Below are 21,659 nucleotides of genomic sequence, written 5' to 3' on the forward strand. Positions count from 1 at the left end.
GGTATTTTTATAGCAAAGATACACGACAAACAACAGATCTATGGAATGGGTCACAAGGTTAAGATTTGTATGAAAGATGCTTATAATTCAGACAGTATTTGTCTTGTCTCATTTTGTAGAAACCAGAGTCTGGCCCTGAGCCATCTCTCCCTGGTACCATATAGAACAGAAACATTAAAAACCTGTTATGGCAAGGCGTTCCCCAAGGGGAACTCACCCCCCATTCAGCTGAAAAGGTGGCGCTGGGAATTCAAAAATATTATTTAGAAATATTTAACTTTCACACATTAACAAGTCCAATACAGCAAATGAAAGATAAACATCTTGTTAATCTACCCATGTCTGATTTAAAAAAATATATATATGTTTTACAGCGAAAACACAACATATTTATGTTAGACCACCACCAAATCAAAAGTGAAACACAGCCATTTTTTCCAGCCAAAGATAATCACACAAGCCGAATTAGAGATAAAATGAATCACTAGCCTTTTGATAATCTTCCTCAGATGACACTCATATGACATGTTACACAATACATTTATGTTTTGTTCGATAATATGCATATTTATATCCACAAATCTTGGTTTACATTGACGCCATGTTCAGAAATGCCTCCAAAATATCCAGAGGAATTATAGATAACAGAAATACTCATCATAAACTTTGACGAAAGATACGTTCTACATATAATTAAAGATACACTGGTTCTTAATGCAACCGCTGTGTCAGATTTTTTAAAAACGTTACGAAAAAAGCCTACCATGCAATAATCTGAGACAGCGCTCAGACGTAAATATATTTCTCCGCCATGTTGGAGTCAAAAGAAATACGAAATTACATCATAAATATTCCCTTACATATTTGATGATCTTTCATCAGAATGCAGTGCAAGGAGTCCTAGTTCCACAATAAATCGTTGTTTTGTTCCATAATGTCCAATACTAGTGTCCAATTAGCTGCATTTGCTAGCTTTTTCAGCTCACGTGCCCAAAAGCTGACGCTGGTCCAGGAGAACTCGGACGAAAACTTCAAAAATATATATTCCAGGTCTAATAAATTGGTCAAACTTAGTAGAGAATCAATCTTCAGGATGTTATTTTCATATATATCCAATAACGTTCCAACTGGATCATACGTTTTCATCTGCGGCCAAATGGAATGATGGTGACATGCGCCACAGGGAAATTGCATTCTGCCATGACAGTGACACATTCCCCTCCCATTTGGTCAAAGTTCACACCAGAGGCTCCATTCCACATTCTACTGAATGAGGACATCTAGTAGTGGAAGGCGTAGGAAGTGCTAACAGATCCATATCTTATTTGGAAGGGGAGGGGCGATGACGTCAAATTTGACCCACATTCAGAATTTCACTTCCTGTTTGGAAGATTGCCTGGCCTATGAGTTCTGTTATACTCACAGACATAATTCAAAAAGTTTTAGAAGCTTCAGAGTTTTTTCTATCCAATAGTAATACTAATATGCATATATTAGCAATCTAGGACAGAGTAGGATGCAGTTCACTCTGGGCACGCAATTCATCCAAAGTGAAAATACTGCCCCCTATCCCCAACGAGTTTTAACTCATGCTCTGGAATGTGGTATCACCCAAAGACATCGTAAATCTCCGAGGTCCGCTTTCAGTTCACACAGACACAATAGAGTTATAAGAACCCTCTGTTGAAGCTGTTGAACAGCTTCTATTCCCAAGCAATATGACTGATAAATAGTTAACAAAATAGCTACACATACAGAGTTTACTTCGTATCTTCATTGACCTTTTATTTCAATATTTGCTCTCTATTCTCTTGTCTCTATTCACACTCACTGGTCCCTACACTTTCACACACACTGTCAATCCAACACACACACACACACAAACAGTCACTCCATTTGCTCACTCACACATAATATGCACATTTATACTGGCTCTACACTTTCGCACACCCGCTCACATGCAAGCTGCTGCTAATCTGTTTATTTTATATCCTGTTGCCTAGTCCCCTTAACCCTATACATATCTACCTCATCACTCCAGTATCACTGCACATGTAAATATGGTATTGGAACTGAATTTAAATATTTCCTGTATATAGTGCTCTTACTTACTTTATGTATTTCATATTTCTTATGTTTTTTTTCTAGTAATACATTGTTATTTCATTGTTGGGTTTTGAGTTGGCAAGAAAGGCATATTCACTGTACTTGTGCATGTGACATTGAAACAATCCCATGAGGGCTTTGCCATAGAATTTAAAGGTGGAATCCGCATTAGTGGAAATGTTACCACTGTTCGCCCCCAGCCCTTTTGTTATTGTTTTGTTGACAAAAAACGGAGTTGAGCAGCAGGGAAAAAATATTGCAGTACATATTCTCTTCTAATGCAGTGCAATGATGTCTTCGGGGGAAGGAAAATGGGTTTGTTGTTTGCATTAACTTATTTGTTGTTGTAATATCCTAAACGGACGTGGCAGTTTCACCATTAAGGATTCCAGCTTTAATTGTGGGAATATCACTGAGAAACAATACATCACATCAATTTCACTAAAGTAGTCTTGAATCTTAATAACAAGTACATAAATTTCTCTTTCCTTGTCATCCTAATTCAAGACTGGGATCACTTAAACATTTGAGCATCACTGAGCTGTATTGCATGTGTTCCCATTTACCACAGACACAGGCTCGCTCAAACAGGGGCTGGATAAGTTTGTTGATGACGTGGGCAGCGCCATAGTGCTCCCCGCTGCCGTGGCTGCTCCCCTCCGGCCCGTCTATGACGGGCCAATGCCCACCCCACCACAGAAGGCTTTCCAGCCAGGCTCCACCCCGGCACACCTCATGCACCGCTTCATGGTGAGAGCCAGCCCACACAACTCAGACTTTACTCTTGCCTGAAAGGTTTATATTAATGATGTTCCAGGTTGTATTATTTTTAAAGTTGATGGTTTTGTATAAATATAGGAAATAATAAGTTTCATGAATTTTCTAGAGATGTACTTACATGCCCTATTAAAGGGACATTGCAATCCAAAAATCAACTTGTTTGTCAGATGGTTTCAGACCTCAAAAGTAGTCTAAGTGAGTTATCCACAAAGCCGTCTAACCCAGAGATAATGTATTCTGTACTCCTTCTGTCAGATGTGGAACTCGGTGGGAATTGTGCGCGGCTACAATGACGACCAGGACAACGCCATTGATGTGGAGTTCCACGACACAGCCGTGCACCATGCAATGCACCTCACCAACTCCCTGGGCCACACCGTGGCAGACCTCTCCCAGGAGGCCGTGCTGCTTGCCTGCCCCGGCACCGACGAGCTCGCCAGGTAGACCACATATCTATAGGCCGCTACACACTTCAAACAGACAGATCATCTTTTTCACATGTATTTCCACATACTTTTGTATGGCTTTTAGAACGGACTGCATACGACATTCTGTTTGCGTGAAGTTTTTAATGGCCTTAACTGGGACATTTAGATATTAGCTATTCATGTTTCTGGGGATATTTTCCCACAAAAGCCTTGTCTGAGTTTTATTAGCCAAACTGGTTCTCGACCAACTTTGCATCTTGAAGGATTAAAAAGGGAAATCAATTTCGATATTCCCAAGTCTCTCGTGAAAGACCCCTTCGTATTGGCACCACAATCTAGCGAAGACACTGAAATTGATTACCCATTTTTTTCAAACGGAACCTAAGCCGCTTCACTGTATCTCTCTCTCCCCTCCCTTCTTCCCCTCCACAGTAAGCTCCAGTGCCTTCACTTCTCATCGTGGGACACCAACAAGGAGTGGATGGTGGATCTGCCCAAGGGGGAGGATGTGCAGGCCCTATGCCTGGGCCAGGGCTGGGCAGCGGCTGCCACCAGTGCCCTCATGCTGCGCCTCTTCTCCATCGGAGGGATGCAGAGGGAGCTGTTCAGCCTGCCCGGACCCGTGGTCTGCATTGCTGGGCATGGGGAGCAACTGCTCGTCGTCTACCACCGAGGTAGGACACGTGTGCATGTGTGCTGTCACACACAGATGGACCTACACACATACTAATGCACAGAGAAAACAAGCATCAGATGCTAAACAGAGTCCCAATCCTCTTAGAAACATAATGACGGGTATGATGGGCAATATAGCTCTACTTCTGAGAAGGCGTATCTAACCGCTATTGTGTTTGTCTGTCCTCAGGCACAGGGTTTGACGGAGAACAGGCCCTAGGGGTCCAGCTGCTGCAGTTTGGACAGAAGAGGCGGCAGGTCATCCACGGGGAGCCCCTCCCCCTCTCCCGCAAATCTCACCTTTCATGGTTAGGCTTCACAGCCGAGGGTGAGTCAGGCCACACCTCCTCTCAAATGCTTGCTGCTGTTGGGCCGTGTTCAGTAGACACCAAACGGGAAACTCTTTGAAAAGTGATGTGCAAAAGATTGTAGAATGAAGTTGACGCTGTACATTGACCTAAGATCAGTTTGGCATTTTCCACACTGATGGTTAAGGTAAGGATTAGGGCTTAATATTTTCCCAGAAGTCTACATATTTTCCTTCCCGAGAAAATTACAACAATATCCCGGTATTCCTGTTCAAACCAGAAATGCTTTTAAAAGCAAATAATACCAGCAAAGAAAATCGGACATAATTACACCACTGTAAATGGAGAAATATGGACAGGAATCTGGTTTATGGTTTCTTGTTGTATTTGTCACAATTTAATCAACTCAAAGTTCTGTCAAAGTCAACACACAATTTGTTGACGTAGCCTAGTTTAAATGTAGACCTACAATATTATGAGGTTATTAGCCTACAGCCTATTGAAAATTACATTTGTTTTAGCTTACCTTTGGCTGAAAGAAGTCAGGCCTTTTCTCTCCCCTTGCACCTGGCTATCGGGGAATTCGGAAGGTTGTGGCTGTTTTTACTTTACTGCTTATTGTGGTGACTTTGTCATGGGGAACATATCCGATTCTCCGCTAAACAAACCGACAAGCAAATAGGCCTAGTAGCGGAGATATAGCACCATGGATAGCACCGCGGTTGATCAAGTCCCGGGGAATCTGGTGAGTCAAGCCTGTGCCCTCCTTTTTATTATTTTCCCATGATGTTTCAAATGTCTATTTCCTCAAGCGTGTCTGTGGACACAATGTACCAGCCTTTTTGTTAACAGCGAGTAGCTGCAGCTTACATTTTGAGCCTCTGCCAGTTCCACAAAGATAGTTTGGAGATTTGTGAATGGGACATGGAGATTGCCTACAGTAACTGTGTTGAAAGCACGCGTGTAGCCTATATGATGGTCAGCAATGCAGTTTATAGAAGTCATGCAAGTAAGTTTTCTATTAGGGACTTTACGTTGGGTCGGCAAAATATGGTAGGTGGCTGACGTTGTGATGACTGGTCTAAAGTAGGCTTTGAATATAGCCAGAATGTATATGTCTGGTTCATGCATGCAGCTATTCACACATGCATATTTTGTATTTTTGCGTCTGTTTTTTAATGATTGGTAGGCTACTTCGGTTTTATAGAGGATCATCAAATTAATATGAGCAGCCACTCATCAACCACTTTTTGAGGAGCATGCTCTCGCTGTGCGAAAGGTGACGTTTTGCCCAAACTCTGTATGCCATGGGCTCTCCAACCCTGAACCAACAGCATGGCCTAGGGCTAAATGTTCTCTCCCAGAGTCATGGATAGACATTTTGGAACGTAGCATAAGGTAACCAGTCCATCCAGTATGCATAATAATACAGTCGACAATCAAAGGCTATACCAATTATCTATCATAGACATCATAAATCAGTTTAGTTTAGTTTTTCTACCATGCATAATATGCGGTAGTCTATGTACTGTATAACAGCTCAACCATAATTTTAATTCAGATAATTTTTTCGGGCTTGGGCTCATAAGCCTATGTGTATGCATACTGTAAGCTCTAATATGCATATGGGTGTTTTGAATTAATCATCACCTTAGAAAGCTGTCCATTTCATTGTGTTGGGCTTTGAAACATCTACAATGACCATGTTCTACACTCCGTTTCAACCTGCTGTTGAACTGAGTCGTTTGCAAGTTGGGTATTACCAAAGACGAAGCATGTCCATGACTCATGACTGCCGGTGTACCGCTAATACGATCACCGCAACAGCCCTAGGCACAGATCTAGGATCAGCCTGCTCTCCCCAGATCCTTACCTTAACCATCAGTGGGGAAAATGCCAAACTGATCAGTGTACAGAGCCATCTTCATTCTAACAATCTCTTGCACATCACTTATTCATTACTTGTTTTCCAGGAACCCCATGCTTCATTGACTCTGAGGGTGTGGTGCGCCTGCTAAACCGCTCCTTGGGAAACATGTGGACACCTGTGTGTAACACCAGGGATAACTGCAAGGGCAAGTCAGACCACTACTGGGTGGTGGGAGTGCATGAGAACCCCCAGCAGCTCAGGTAAAGTGGTTTTTCTGTTTGCATATTTGAGCTGTTCTTGCTATAATATGGAATTGGTCTTTTACCAAATAGGGGTATCTTCTGTATACCACCCCTACCTTGTGACAGCACAACTGATTGGCTCAAAGGCATTAATAAGGAAATAAATTCCACAAATAAACTTTTAACAAGACACACCTGTTAATTGAAATGCATTCCAGGTGACTACCTCATGCAGCTGGTTGAGACAATGCCAAGAGTGCAAAGCTGTCATCAAGGCAAAGGGTGGCTACTTTGAAGAATATAATATATATTTTGATTTGTTTAGCACATTTTTGGTTACTACGTGATCCCATATGTGTTTTATAGTTTTGATGTCTTCACTATTATTCTACAATGTAGAAAATAATACAAATAAAGAAAAACCCTTGAATGAGTAGGTATGTCCAAACTTGACTAGTACTGTACGTGTGCCAGGGGCAGCGGCTTAGACTGGTAGACCACCCTAGGCCACGTTGTTTTCTTTTCTACCTGGTAGCTAATTAATCAATGTATGTCACTGATTGCCCTGATGAGATGGAGAGAGAATGAAAAACAGCAGGACTCTGGCCCTTAAAGACCCGGTAATAGAAAATGAAGAGGTTGTGTAAATTCTATAATTAATCCATCTCTTCATCTTCTTTCCTCCAGGTGTATCCCATGTAAAGGGTCCCGGTACCCCCCCACGTTGCCCAGGCCTGCTGTGGCCGTCCTTCCCTTCAAGCTGCCCCTCTGTCAGACCACCACAGAGAAGGGCCAGATGGAGGTCAGTAAAGGCTAAGGGCCCGATGGAGGTCAGTAAAGGCTAAGGGCCCGATGGAGGTCAGTAAAGGCTAAGGGCCCGATGGAGGTCAGTAAAGGCTAAGGGCCCGATGGAGGTCAGTAAAGGCTAAGGGCCCGATGGAGGTCAGTAAAGGCTAAGGGCCCGATGGAGGTCAGTAAGGCTAAGGGCCCGATGGAGGTCAGTAAGGCCAACATATACAGTCCATGCTATGCTATGCTATTCTAGTCAGCTCAGCCTTTGGAGAGACACTGCCTACCTAGAGTTGATAGTTGATCTATTGTGTTGCTTGAACTACCATTGCAGCTATTTAGAACCTGCAAATAGCCTTTAAACAAAAATGTCCTTGAATATCTCTTTGATATATGACCCTGTATACATACACATGTGGGTAACAAAATAAAGGAAATGCCAACGTAGTGTCTTATTGGGTGTTGGGCCACCAGAACTAGTTCAATGCGCCTTAGTATAGATTCTACAAGTGTCTGGAACTCTATTGGAGGGATGCGACACCATTCTTACTTGTGAAATTCCATCATTTTGTGTGTTGTTGATGGTGGTGGAAAACGCTGTCTCAGGCGCCACTCCAGAATCTCCCATAAGTGTTCTATTGGGTTGAGATCTGGTTACTGAGATGGTCAAGGCATATTGTTTACATTGTTTTCGTGCTCATCAAACCATTCCTTACCCAGTGGATGGGGGCTTTGTCATCCTGGAAGAGACCACTCCAATCAGGATAAAAATGATTCACCATAGGTTGAAGTTGATCACTCAGAATGTGTATTTATTGGTGTTTACCTTGCCCTCTTAAGCGGTTGAGTGGACCTAAACCATGCCAGGGAAATGCAACCCACACCATAAGAGCTGCCAGAACCTTCATTTACTCAAGTGTTTCCTTTATTTTGGTAGGTACCTGTACATAGCCCCACTCACTGTCTCTGTCCCTCTCTCTCCTTCCAGGAGCAGTACTGGCGCTCGGTGCTCCTCCACAACCACTACGGCTTCCTGTCGTCCAGTGGCTATGAGATTGACGAGGAAGGCCAGAGCCAAGCCCAGAAAGAACAGCAGGAGCTGCTCATGAAGATGTTTGCCGTGAGTACAGTAGCAGCAACTCATGGGTCCACCGAGCCTGGAAACCCTCCTTAGATCCATAGCCTAGTTTGGGATTAGAATTTGGAATTGTTTACATTGGATATCTCATTAACCTTTCCAGAGCAACAGAATTTAAATTTATTTTGTTGGGACTTTGGGGGGTTTGGTTCAGCACAGAATTACAGGCATATTCACAGGAAAGGATTATTGAAAATACTTTTCCTCAGCATTGGGTCCTCACATCAAAATAAGTCCTACACACAGGCGTGATGTGAGGCAAAGGTTCCAAATTAAAACCAACATTTTGGAATGCATACCAAATGTATGTGTTACCTTAGTTAATACAGTAATTTAACCAAGGTATTTTACTATGATTAGTTATCCATACATTGGGTGTTTCAATCTGCAGCTGTCGTGTAAGCTGGAGAGGGAGTTCCGCTCCGTGGAGCTGGCCGAGCTGATGACCCAGAACGTAGTGACCCTGGCCATCCGCTACGCCTCGCGGTCCCGCCGCATGGCCCTGGCCCAGCGCCTCAGCGATCTGGCCCTGGAGAAGGCCAATCAGCTGCAGGGGGAGGAGCCCCAGGAGGAAGAGGAGGAGCCACTCCAGTACACCAGACGGAACACTGGGTAAGTACATTTGTGTTTGTTTGTTATTGTATGTTTGAAAACATACATACCATATGTTGGTGGTTGTCACATAATGAAAATGACAAAATAACATGGTTGATAGAAGAAGTGATCATAAATCGAAATAATTTTGGGTTTTAAGATGATGTTGGGATGTGTTGGTTGAAACTGGCTTAGCAGTGTGTGAGGGTTGGTATCCTTGTTTGAAAATAGGAACCAATACATTTAAGTGTGTACCTGGGCATGACCAACTGGTCATGTTCAGTAGGGCAAACTGTAGCAAAACGGAAAATTACCATCTGTTCTTACTGGGGAAATTCGTATAGAAACTCAGTTTCACTTTGTTTAAAAATGTTTTCTCCCAACTGAACACTGCCCTAATAATTTGCATGAAGCACCAAAAATCTGTTCTGAGACTAACTTGAATGAGTTGAGATCAAATTCTGTGTAGATAATTCCTTATGTTGGGATTCATGATAATATCTGTTTGTTATTCCAGGTACAGCCAGAGCAGCAGTGAGATGGGTGCAGATCGCCAACACAGCAGCCACAGACAAGCACAGGAGGAAGAGGTGGATGAAGAGCAGGGTCAGGAAGAACATATGGACGAAGGGGATGTAGCAGAGAGCAAAAGACAAGGTAAGTCGAGGGAATCCCTCTCCATTTCCTCTCCCACCCCTCCCATCTCCCGCATGTCAAAACAATCAACATCCTTCACAGTTTCTTCCATTTGCAGACCTGCCAACCTGCACGCATTTTGTGTACCATGCATGCAATTTGAGGTCAAAGTACACGGTACGAAAAACTACCTCAAAATACGCAAAGAATAGGCTTCTAGTTGACACATTGTGGTTTTTGACTCAACTGTCTGAAGTTGGAGCTGAGCCAATCAGAGGACAAAAAATCTCAAGCTCCCGCTCACCCCACGTAGTCGTAGTACTGTTTTCCTCCATCAAGCTGGTTTGCAGTGCACCACTTTGTCCGTTAACAACACTGATGTGAGGAAAATGGAGAACAAACTGTTTGCCAAATACATTTTCCAAAATTGTATGTGTTAAGCACAACCACTATTTCCTAGTTGTCTCCTTAGCTAAGGCATCATTACTACGACGGTAGTTAGGTACAGCGTTTGGTCAACTATAACCAAGCAAGAACACTTTCTTGCATGTACATGCTTAGAGCTAGTCGCGAGCGCATTGATAGGAAACATTTGAGGTGGATGCCTGGATGGAAACAGACATGGCGAAGAGAGTTGTCCCGCTAATACAGTCCTTCACAGAAGGTTATGTTAGACGGTTAAAGATTAGGCAGAGTGCATCGGATGAGGACTCTATTGCATTGACAGGCACGAGTGATAAAATACGTTGCTGTGTGTGCACATTTGGTCATGTTTTTTGCTAGTTAGTAAGTTAAAATGTCAAGTTTCCGGTCAGCGATGGGGGAGTGATTGCTTGCTACAAGAGCAGAAAACGTGTAGGCATACATTTCTAGACCTCTTTGAAAAGTGAGTCAGGTAAAGAGCTTCTTTAAAAGGGGCAGTGTTGTATTTTGAGACGGGCTTGAATAAGCTAAGAAGCCAATCGGCAGAGGGTACCATACATTTTTGTCTGATTCTTTGTAATAATAATGGTATGGGAATAAAAAATGTGGTTTCTTGCATCAAACAATACAACATTTTCAGTCACCTCTTGTCTGAAGGACAAGTGACTAAACAGGTTATATCAGGGCTGCATTCCTGCGGATGCCTGTGAGACCTGCGGGTCCCAACAGGGATCATTGCGGTGCGGTCTGCATTTTTCTTGCTGCAGGTGGGAACGGGCAGTCACACAGACACCTTTCAGATTAAAATATTTTAACTGTCCTGCACATTATTTGGAAACGGTCATCTTTCTGCTTTGTTCGCGTCAGGCCACCTATTGTATTAAAAGCACATCTTTGTCGCATTATTCACACACACACTCAGAAATCTGCTGCTTCAAATTCAGTATCCCACCTCTCCTCTCCTAGTTAGCACCTTTCCAAGGAAATTAACTTATATATGATTAAACTATAGTTTTTTACAGTGTCTTTAAATAAATATTGATAATGGAAAGAAGTGGAGACCGCTCAACCACCGTATAATCAAAAAATGAGAGGAAAGGAAAAGGCACAACACGCACACAGGCTACCATGGTGAGCGAGCATTGCAGCCTTTCATTTATAAAACATATTTAAAAAATGATTGATTACCCGTTTACTTGTCTCTGCATGCAAATTGTCCTCCTAAAAGGCTGGCTATTTCCTAAAGTGCAAGTGTTCGCTTTCATCATTCTTGCTGCTTCAAGTTCAGTTGCCACACGTGTGAGATCAGGTGTACTTGTGGTCTCAATTAAATAGAGTAGGCTATAGCCTATGCGTGTGTGGAGAAGCACAGGGCAGTATTATTTCTAAGGAAATATTCTTCCTAGATATGATTTAGGCTATAGTTTACTACATGGTCTAGAAATAAATATTGATCACCCATATTGGTCTTGTCTGAATATTATTATAATAAAAATGTTTAACCCTTATTTTACCAGGTAAGTTGACTGAGAACACATTCTTATTTGCAGCAATGACCCGGGGGATAGTTACATGAGAGATGAGGGTGGATGAATGAGCCAATTCGAAACTTAAAGGTAGGCTCTAAAACGTAGCTCAGGAGAAAGTGTAAGTCTCTCCAACTCTGCTCTCTTTAAACTACATCTAGCATATTGGCTGATATAGCCCAGGAATATCGATTGCCTAATATAATGGGCCATATGATAATCTCTGGTAATTGAACCTATTTCTTAGGTTATTATTACGCATTTTGAGTTGCGTCACATATGTGTTTAATGCGGTATGAAAAGCTGCGCTTGCGGGTGGAATGAGGAAATCGGTCCATCGCAGACCTCTACCCTGCAGTATCAAGCCCTGCATAATGTTTTCAGAAGTCTCATGGAATGTAGACCTACATTGAACACCACATATTGGCTGCTATTGTAGGCAGTATCTTGGCTATAATAGCTATTTTATTAGCTATTTGTTTTTGGACTAAGGATTACACACGTGTACATTTTAAACATATGTTTCTAGTTAGCTACTGAAGAGCAGCCAATTACCAAGTACCCACAACAGTCTATAGCCTACCATTTCTACTGAGTCAGTGTTCGGCCAACAGCATTATTAGGCAAAAAAAAATGTGCATTTGTTAGATTTTTTATTTATTTATTTTATTTAACCAGGAAGGGCTCATTGAGATTTGAAATCTCTTTTTCAAGAGCGTCCTAGCCAAGATAGGCAGCACCAAGTCATTACAAAATTACAGACAAACAACATTTAAATCTACAAGTAATCTAATAAAAAACAGAATTCACAAGAGTATAACAAAATCAAAGAACAGCAAATTAAAAACATTGAAAGGTCAGGGAATCAGTCTCAAGATCATTCATCAGTGATTTAAAAATAACAATCGGGTTCTCCCAGTTTAAAAGTATTTTGCAAGGCGCACCAAGATGATGGCGCAGAGTACATAAAAGCCCTTTTACCAAATTCAGTTCAGACATTTGGAACAGCTAGCAGGATAAAGTCCAGCGAACGAAGAGTACCCACCACATTTCTGAACAATAAAAATGCCCAAATAAAAAGGTAGTAAACCCAAAATGGCTTTGTAAATAAAAGTATACCAGTGACTGAGCCTACTAGTGACTAGAGAAGGCCAGCCAACCCTGGTATACAAAGTGCAGTGGTGCGTAAGGATTTTGCAGTTTAAAATAAATCTCAAAGCGCCATGGTAAAGGGTGTCAATTGATCTCAAACACTGAGCGAAAGCATTCATATATAAAATATCCCCTTAGTCTAGTAAAGGCAGAAATGAGGTTACAGTCTCAATCTCATTGCCCTGACAGGTAGTAATAGGTGAAATGTTCAGAGGTCTATTTCTTGATTTAGAAAACACCATTAGTTTAGTTTTGTCAGTATTGAGGATAAGCTTCAATTGACACAAGGTATAGCAATCTGCAAGTTCTGGAAAGCTTTTGTAAAGGACGAGGCACAACAGTAAATAACAGTATCATCAGCATAAAAATGAGCAGTGTGGGTGTCGCACATGTTCTGTCATGGGGTCCAGTGGTGCCGCACTGAAGTGGTAGTCAAAAAAATGTCAAGGTTCGTAGGTCTACATTGCGTTTTTAAACACAATTTAAGGCAGTAAACTTCAGGCTTGTTTACATAGAGTTTATGTGCATTGTTGTATAAAAATGACTTGTCTTTACCCTGTAGGTCTAAATCCCTTCGCTAAAGGGACTGCTGCATCACCTGAGAAACCTTCTCCCAAACCTGGTGAGCACACGCATTCATGGAATGCCATTCAGTTCTCCTGGATACACTAGTCAATGGTCCACTGCCATCCTTATGAATCTAAAATCAAGTGTTCCCAATGGGTACATAAACACATAGTTGTATGCTACACACACTCTTAAGTCTGTTGCACCCCATCTAGACACTTTTCAGTTTAAATGTTGGGGCTTCCAGGAAGTCCCTTTGGGGTGCCCTGAACCTTGCCTAAGACAAAATTCTAAGGGAAGCGCTTGTTAACACCAAGAATATACTTGGCAATGACTGTTGTTATACGTGACATTATCACACGTTGTTAAACATTAGCCTTCTTTCCTTCCTTACAGTAAGCAAAGAAGGACGTGTGAACCCTTTCAAGGTAAGTCACTTGTGCTTTGGGGCGGGTTAAACCAATATCGAGAGAGACCCCTTACTAGAAAGGAAGTGTCATTTTCTTGCTTAAAAGTATCTATTGAATGTGTTAAATACATAACATGTGACCCATCATACTTGGGTTTTGACCTCAGGTGAGCAGCGGGTTAGGGAGGTCGGGTTCGGCGGGGGGTCAGAACAGGGTGACAAACGTCCTGGACAGCATGATGTCGTCCAGCAAGAAGCCAACTGCTCTGCTGAGCAGCTCCGGCTCCACGGGGAAACTGAACAAAACACCTTTCCTTAAGCCTCTGGCTCCCAGACCCAAGACCAAGGTACAACACAATAGTCAGAAGCTTAAGAAATGTTAGGAGATTGTGTGATCAAATACCACCAACCTTTTGGTTGTGTGGGAATAAATGGATCTGAATCTGAATAAATGGTTCTGAGTATTACAGCGTTTACATGTTTGACAGTGTTGACATAAGCATTACGGTGCAATGAATTGGACTGCTGGTGACTTAAACACGCTGTTGTCTTCTGCAGACCCAGTCTACACTGCTGCACATGAACGCTCCCAAAGCAGCCAATAAGAAAGCAGCGGAGGAGCGGGAGCCGGCAGTGTGTAGGCTGAAACAGACCGAGGCACCGCCTCCAGCCTCACCAGCAGAAAATGTTGAGAATAAGAAGTGAGTAATGAGTACTGTTCAAAATCACAATCACCGGAGAAGATGTATGCATCTTTTATTATTCATTATTAATCAGTGGGGCAGTTCCACTCCCTGAATTATTTTGCTTTATTGAAGAGTGTTGAAAATATGGGGTGAGTCAAAGGACAGTGGGCCAGATTTGAACTAATGCCCTCTGGCTTACATGTTTCCAGCGGCTGGAACCGCTGGAACCACACAGGCCACCTTCATTCCATTCTAAATGGAGCGACGGCGCTCCGTTTGCGTCGCTCTCTATGTAGTTCGAGGTACTTTTGTGCGTAGAGTGTATTGAGCCCATAACGGAAACTGGTGCAGAGTGAATGAGAGTAGGTGTACGACAATTAATGTAAGGTGTGTATGTCAGGCACAAGTCGGGATTCCAGCTGTGGCTGGAGGATAATAGGAGGATCATCCTGGCTGACAACCCCGATCTGGAGGAGACGGATGTCATCAAGGAGGCCATTGGCCGCTTCAGGACCCTGTCTGCAGACGACCGGCTGGTAAGACACCTTATTTATACACCGTGTGTGTGTGTGTGTGTGTGCTTCCTTAATTAACACGTGGTGCTATGACACTTTTGTCTGTGAGAGAGATTATTTATCTACTTGATTAATGTGGTGTATTCAAATGACCTGGTTCTAATCAAGTGTTCAGTAACATGAAAATACATGATACGCGTACATGAAAATGCCTCCAGACTCATTGTGATGGCGGAGCGTCAACTTTTAGCAATACAAGACCCAAAACACACGGTTGAAAATGTATGAATGAAAATACACCCAAATCTTTGGTGACATTCTGTTTTTGTGCTTAACATTCAATATTTGATCTCAAATCGAAATTGCTGGAGTATAGAGCCCATCTTTTTTTTTACTGCCCAAATACTTAACAAGCGCACTCTAAAAGTGATGAAGCATCTTTATCCCACAAGAAAGACCCCTTATTTCCATGTGCCAAAGCAGAAATGCCCCTTTAGATACTTCTTATTTATCAAACACATAGTTAATCCAAAATCCCCCTGTATCTATTGAAGACTCCTCTCATCTCCCCCCCACACACACACACTTTTGCCCTCAATTCGTGGGGCATGGACTCTACAAGGTGTCGAAAGCGTTCCACAGGAAGGCTGGCCCATGTTGACTCCAATGGCCCACTGGTTTGCTGGATGTCCTTTTGGTGGCGACCCATTATTGATACACACGGGAAACTGTTGCACGTGAAAAACCCAGCAGCGTTGCAGTTCTTGACATACTAATTCCGGTGCGCCAGGCACCTACTACCATTCCACGTTCAAAGCCACTTAAATCTTTTGTCTTGCCCATTCACTCTCTGAATAGCACACATACCCAATCCATGTCTCAATTGTCTCTGCCCCATCATCTACACCACGTGTCAAACTCATTCCATGGAGGGCCGAGTCTCTGCGGGTTTTTGTTCGACCCTTGTACTTGATTGTTGAATTAAGTTCACTAATTAGTAAGGAACTCCTCTCACTTGGTTGTCTAAGTTGAAAGGAAATTCCAAAAACATTGCTAGAAGGCTGGAAGCTGCTTAACCGGCTCACTAGTGGCGCAGCGATCTAAGGCACATCACTACAGACCCTGTTTCGAGCCATGGTTCTGTATCACAACCGGCCGGGATCGGGAGTCCCATAGGGCGGTGCACAATTGGCCCAGCGTCGTCTGGGTTTGGGGAGGGTTTGGTCGGGGTAGGCCTTCATTGTAAATAAGAATTTGTTCTTAACTGACTTGCCTAGTTAAATTTAAAATAAAAACCTGTACAACACAAGTTCATTTTTTACTGCAGCATGTACAGTATTGAGATTCCTCAAATACAATTTTAATATTTTTCCAAAAGACCATGCCATTAAATAAAGCTTTTAAGACAACCTGTCAAATTGGTGTGGTTTTATATTGTAAATGTAGAATTGCCCGGGAGGTGATGGAATGAAGGAACCCTCTTGTCGCTGTCAGTAGTCCTCACCGAAACCCCTCCATTAACGCGTTGGAATGAGTGATTAATTACCATTCCCAGGCTAACGCTCCCTTAACCCCAGGCTGTATACAGACTTATGCCCATCTGTGTTGGTGTGGGCTTATACATACACACATACACAACAACACTATTCACTGTGGCGTATCCATCATATATTCCACAAGATTGGTCAATATATTTAGTCCGTTGCGACATATGTCAAATGGAATGGGGTTCCAATGGTAACCAAAGTGTTGAAAGCATATGAAACAGTGCTAGAAGGCAGACACTGCATGCTGCAAACAAACTGCTCCTCAATCTGCTGGCTTGGAACTGAATACCTAAATGGTTGGGTTACATTCCAGACGGTGTGCTTTAACAACTGGTGTGACCGAGGTTTTGGTGATGATTTGAGCAGTCCATTATTAAAGTTGATCAGAAAGGGGTTAATGTTAATATTTGGAGACCTCAGTATCGCTGACTACCAGTGCTATTTTTGTTGGTATTGTTAGGAAGCTGTGATGCTCCTCTTTTCTACATTGAAAACTCTTGAGTTGTCGATCTACCTGACGGACGGCCACCAGGTGGTAAGGGTAGGCAACAACACGTCTGCCACGCTGATCCTCAACACGGGGGCCCTTCAGGCGTGTGTACTTAGCCCCCTCCTGTACTCCCTGTTCACCCACGACTACGTGGCCAAACACGACTCCCTCCACCACCATCGATGTTACAGCCTATAGGGAGGAGGTCCGAGACCTGGCAGTGTGGTGCCAGGACAACAACCTCCCCCTCAGTGTGAGCAAGACAAAGGAGCTGATCGTGGACTACAGGAAAAGGAGGGCCGAACAGGCACCCATTATCATCGACGGGGCTGTAGTGGAGCGGGTCGAGAGTTTTAAGCTCCTTGGTGTCCACATCACTAGCGATCATGGTCCAAACACACCAAGACAATCGTGAAGAGGAGACTGAAAATATTTGGCATGGGTCCCCAAATCCTCAAAGTTATACAGCTGCACCATCGAGAGCATCCTGACCGGTTGCATCACTGCCTGGTATGGCAACTGCTCTGCATCTGACGTAAGGTGCTACAGAGGGTAGTGCTTCCTGCCATCCAGGACCTAAGCCATAAGCCACCCCCAAGCCATAAATAAGACTGCTGAACAATTAATAAAATGGCCACCGGACTATTTACATTGACCCTTGCATTTGTTTTGTACACTGCTGCTACTCACTGTTTATTATCTATGTATAGTCACTTCACCCCTACCTACATGTACAAATTACCTTGACTAACCTGTACCCCTGCACATTGACTCGGTACCTCCTGTATATAGCCTTTTTATTGTTATTTCATTGTTACTTTTTATTATTTTTTTACTTTAGCTTGTTTGGTAAATATTTTCTTAACTCTTCTTGAACTGCACTGTTGGTTAAGGGCTTGTAAGTAAGCATTTCACGGTATGTTTGTATACCTGTTGTATTCGGCGCATGTGACAAATAAAGTTTTATTTGATTTGCTACCTCACTATGCGAGGTCTTGGTTCAAATGTAATTCACTAGGATATATTTTGTGGTAGATCTGACTGGCTTTTGCTCAGTTTTGTGCTCAATTTGGACTCTGACCTGCACACCTGCCCTCCCCTCTCTAAAAGACAGACAGGTTTTCAATATAATCAAATTTGAAGGGTCACTGTCATGGTTGGACATATTTAGGCAGGTGCTTGGGCACCTGTAGCCATCCCGACCTCCCCTCGCCCCCCGTGCACATATCTAGCCTTATTTTAAACCCGTCTATTCTATAGTGCTATTACTTACCTTTTACCTTTGTGATAGAGTAACCTGCACACACTGCATTTGTATCTGTGTTCCCCTGTGTTGAGGACCTGTTCGTGACCCTGCACACACCAAGCCACTCAGTGGAGGGAGTGGATGACACTCCGCATAGCCTAAAGGAGGGGAAAAGGGGATCAGAGAGAGATGGAGGCTTTATATGCCTGTTGCTTGGAAACCCAGTGTGTCTGTGGGTAGTGGGCACAGTGTATTGATCTTATGGTAATGATTCCTAAAGGGTGTGTGTTGGGTTGTATGGTTGTAAATTAGCCAGTAAATATACTGCAGGCGACTGGGGGCACATTTAAGGCTTGTATTTACTATTCAGTGAGTCGGGTGTGAAGAATAGGAGTGGGAGGTTGTGAGAACGCGGTGAGAGAGTGGGCCCTGCCCGCCGCCACGCGCTCCGCTTCATGACTCATCACGGCTCCATTTACTTCTAGGTCTGCGTTCCAAATGGCACCCTATTCCCTATATAGAGCACACTGCGCTCTGTTCAAAAGTATTACACTATATAGGGAATTAGGGTCCCATTTGGGATGCTACCCAGGCCTTTTGTCTCTTCCCAGAGAGAAACACCAGGAGAAAAGGCTGCCGGGCTGCTGAACAAGAAGTGTCCCTGTCTGCCAGTAGTGATTACAAATAACAGGATGCAATTTAAAACTGCATGGCTGAGTTGGGGACCATGTGTGTGTTCGTGTGCTTTGTTGTCAAGCTGTGTATGATACAAATGTCACATCTGAATTTGGTTTGCAATTGAATTCCAATTGAAGACTCTTGTGAAGAGAAATATTGACTATTACTATTATGATTTTCTCTCTTCTTTTTTGTTCAGACCTGGACAGAACGGGCAAAAGGACAGTCTGGAGACGTGGCGGATATGAAAAAACGAAAGCGAGGAGAAGAAGAGAGCAGGGGAGACAAGAACGGACAGAGTGAGGCAGACGAGACTAGACAGAGTGAGGCAGACGAGACCAGTGCCAAAAAGAAAAAGCCCGTAGACACCTCAACCAAGCTCTCAGCATTTGCCTTCAACAAAAATTAAACATAAGATCACATCATGTGCTGATTTTTTTTATATATTTGTTTATATATATATACATTTTGCTCCATATGTCTGTTTACTTAGGGTTATAGGTCACAAGTAAATATTATATAATGCTCATTTGTGGATTGGTGCTGATTGTGAGACCTTTTTTGTATAACATTTCATCAGAATATGTAGTCTGTCTCATAGGTTTCCAGTTTCATTAGCACTGTTTGGTATGCTCGTGATGCAGACCTTTCGATTAATAATTTCTTCTCCGATATGTAACTAGGAGTTAGAGGAATTTCATAGATGGCATCAAAGCGAAATATCCTGAGCACTTGAAATAGCTGTGACAAATATAGAACATGAAGAGAGCAACTGATAAGGGCACACGTAAATGGTTATTCTGTTCAGCATCTCAATTTAGATTTTTCCTGTTCACCAATTTCCTCTTAGTTGTTTTTAAAACAATATAGTATATTGACTTGTTTTTTGTATTGTACTGTATTGAATAAAAATAAATGTTTTCATCCAGTCTTTTAATTTTTTTAAATCACTTTTTATAGAAGAACATACAAATTAGCACAATTTGGTCTGCTACTCTATCTGTTTTATTAAGGAAACTGACACCTGTTTAAAAATAGCTTAACACATTTTTTTTTTTACATGTTGAGACTGAATAGACCTATAACAATCACTAGTTTTGATTGTGAATATAACAGTAACAATTTACTTGAAGGGGGTAGACATAAGGCATTTGTAAAACAAGTCAAAACAGACCTTGGAGTGTTGCAGTGTCATTAATAACCTTCATAACACATTCAACATCACTGATAATGAGTTGAAGTTATTTATCCATTGTAGGCTACAACAGATGTGTTACCCTGTCTTTTGTTAGAGTGCAATAGCTGAATTGTGGTAGCCTGTGATTCACTGGGATTTCCTAACTTTAAATATTTTTATGAAAAACTATTGAGGAAAAACACTGAAATGTAGAAGTGGTGTAAAGTACTTAAGTAAAAATACTTTAAAGTACTAAAGTTGTTTTTTGGGGTATCTGTACTTTACCATTTATATTTTTGACTACTGCTACTTCACTACATTCCTAAAGAAAATAATGTACTTTTTACTACAAACATTTTCCCTGACAACCCAAAGTACTGGTTACATTTTGAATGCTTAGCGGGACAGGAAAAGTGTCCAATTCACACACTTCAAGAGAACGTCCCTGGTCATCTCTACTGCCTCTGATACGGTGTACTCATTAAAAACAAATGTTTTGTTTTTAAATGATGTTGGAGTGTGTCCCTGGCTATCCATGAATAAAAAAAACAAGAAAATGGTGCCATCTGGTTTGCTTAATAAGGGTATGAAATAATTTATAATTTTACTTTTGATACTTAAGTATATTTAAAAGCAAATACTTTCAGACGTTTACTTCAGTAGTTTTCTATTAAGGCCTCTTTACTTTTACTCAAGTATGACAATTGCTTACTTTTTCCACCACTGGAAATATACACCTTTTCCAAAGATTGACATGAATCAACTCAAGTAATCTTAAATCTACTTTTGACATTGTTTATTAAATGAATAGATGGTGGCATATTACGTAGTAAATTCACTGAATAGTGTATATCCTCCAACTGTGGCATATTTGGATCCATACAGAATTTGAGTGTTCTAGATTGCCTGACGACTCGAACTGAATTCTTCACTGCTTTTTCATTTGCTACATACAGCCTGATTGGTGACAGATGTTCATGCGAATATTCTAAATTCTGCATAAAAACATGTGCTTTCCACCAGAGATGTTTTTACATCAAATTGACTTGTTGCCGATAAAAGGCTGTGCGGGATGACTTAGTGCACATAAAAATACCTTTAGTGGTTAAATTCCCATATACTAAATATAAAATACAAGTTAAACATCTCACAAAAAATGTTGTTATACAGGGAGTGTGCACACTCTGGTATTGGCAGGTGCGCTCCAGCCAACAGCTCACAGATACAGTGCGGATATAGCCTAAAGGAGATTATGGACAAAAGCGGTAGATTATTTTTATTTGTCAAATGAAAGCCAAGCATTGACGAACATCTCACCAGAATAAGACCCTCGATATTTATTGGAAAGGAGCATCAAGCTCATCACCTTGCACTTTCACCACCCTGTGAAGTTCATAATTTATTTAATCTGTAGCCTAATAAACTGTATGCTCTCTTGACAAGTCATAGTGGGAGGACCACACAAAACATATCATCACATGACTCCCAAGTTTACTTTGTTATTATATACATATTTGCTCATAAAAGCGTTTCCACCTACATTTCTCGCATAATTAATTTTACTGCCACAAAAAGATCACCTTGTCAACATTTGGAAAGTTTACTGACAAATGTTCTGTTAACATCAGGCCTTTCATTACATTTTGTTTTATCTGACATGTACTTTACTAGCATAAA

General features: G+C 42.0%; 1 protein-coding gene across 4 annotated transcripts in view; it reads left to right on the forward strand.

The window, feature by feature from the left end:
• Positions 1 to 19,729, forward strand: part of wdhd1 (WD repeat and HMG-box DNA binding protein 1) — a 43,042-nt gene extending 23,313 nt beyond the window's left edge. For all 4 annotated transcript variants that reach the window (XM_036954471.2, XM_036954473.2, XM_036954472.2 and 1 more), the window contains exons 12-26: positions 2,678 to 2,856; positions 3,142 to 3,326; positions 3,747 to 3,988; positions 4,180 to 4,317; positions 6,271 to 6,427; positions 7,097 to 7,211; positions 8,187 to 8,318; positions 8,728 to 8,948; positions 9,448 to 9,587; positions 13,230 to 13,289; positions 13,631 to 13,662; positions 13,811 to 13,990; positions 14,202 to 14,344; positions 14,730 to 14,865; positions 19,005 to 19,729. In XM_036954471.2, the coding sequence (XP_036810366.2) occupies positions 2,678 to 2,856; positions 3,142 to 3,326; positions 3,747 to 3,988; positions 4,180 to 4,317; positions 6,271 to 6,427; positions 7,097 to 7,211; positions 8,187 to 8,318; positions 8,728 to 8,948; positions 9,448 to 9,587; positions 13,230 to 13,289; positions 13,631 to 13,662; positions 13,811 to 13,990; positions 14,202 to 14,344; positions 14,730 to 14,865; positions 19,005 to 19,214 (2,270 nt within the window). In that variant the 3' untranslated portion in view covers positions 19,215 to 19,729. The remainder of the gene's footprint in view (positions 1 to 2,677; positions 2,857 to 3,141; positions 3,327 to 3,746; positions 3,989 to 4,179; positions 4,318 to 6,270; positions 6,428 to 7,096; positions 7,212 to 8,186; positions 8,319 to 8,727; positions 8,949 to 9,447; positions 9,588 to 13,229; positions 13,290 to 13,630; positions 13,663 to 13,810; positions 13,991 to 14,201; positions 14,345 to 14,729; positions 14,866 to 19,004) is intronic.
• Positions 19,730 to 21,659: the final 1,930 nt, after the last annotated feature.

This window comes from Oncorhynchus mykiss, chromosome 19, assembly GCF_057628025.1.
Source record: "Oncorhynchus mykiss isolate SJ-2025 chromosome 19, ASM5762802v1, whole genome shotgun sequence".
Classification (NCBI taxonomy): Eukaryota; Metazoa; Chordata; class Actinopteri; order Salmoniformes; family Salmonidae; genus Oncorhynchus; species Oncorhynchus mykiss.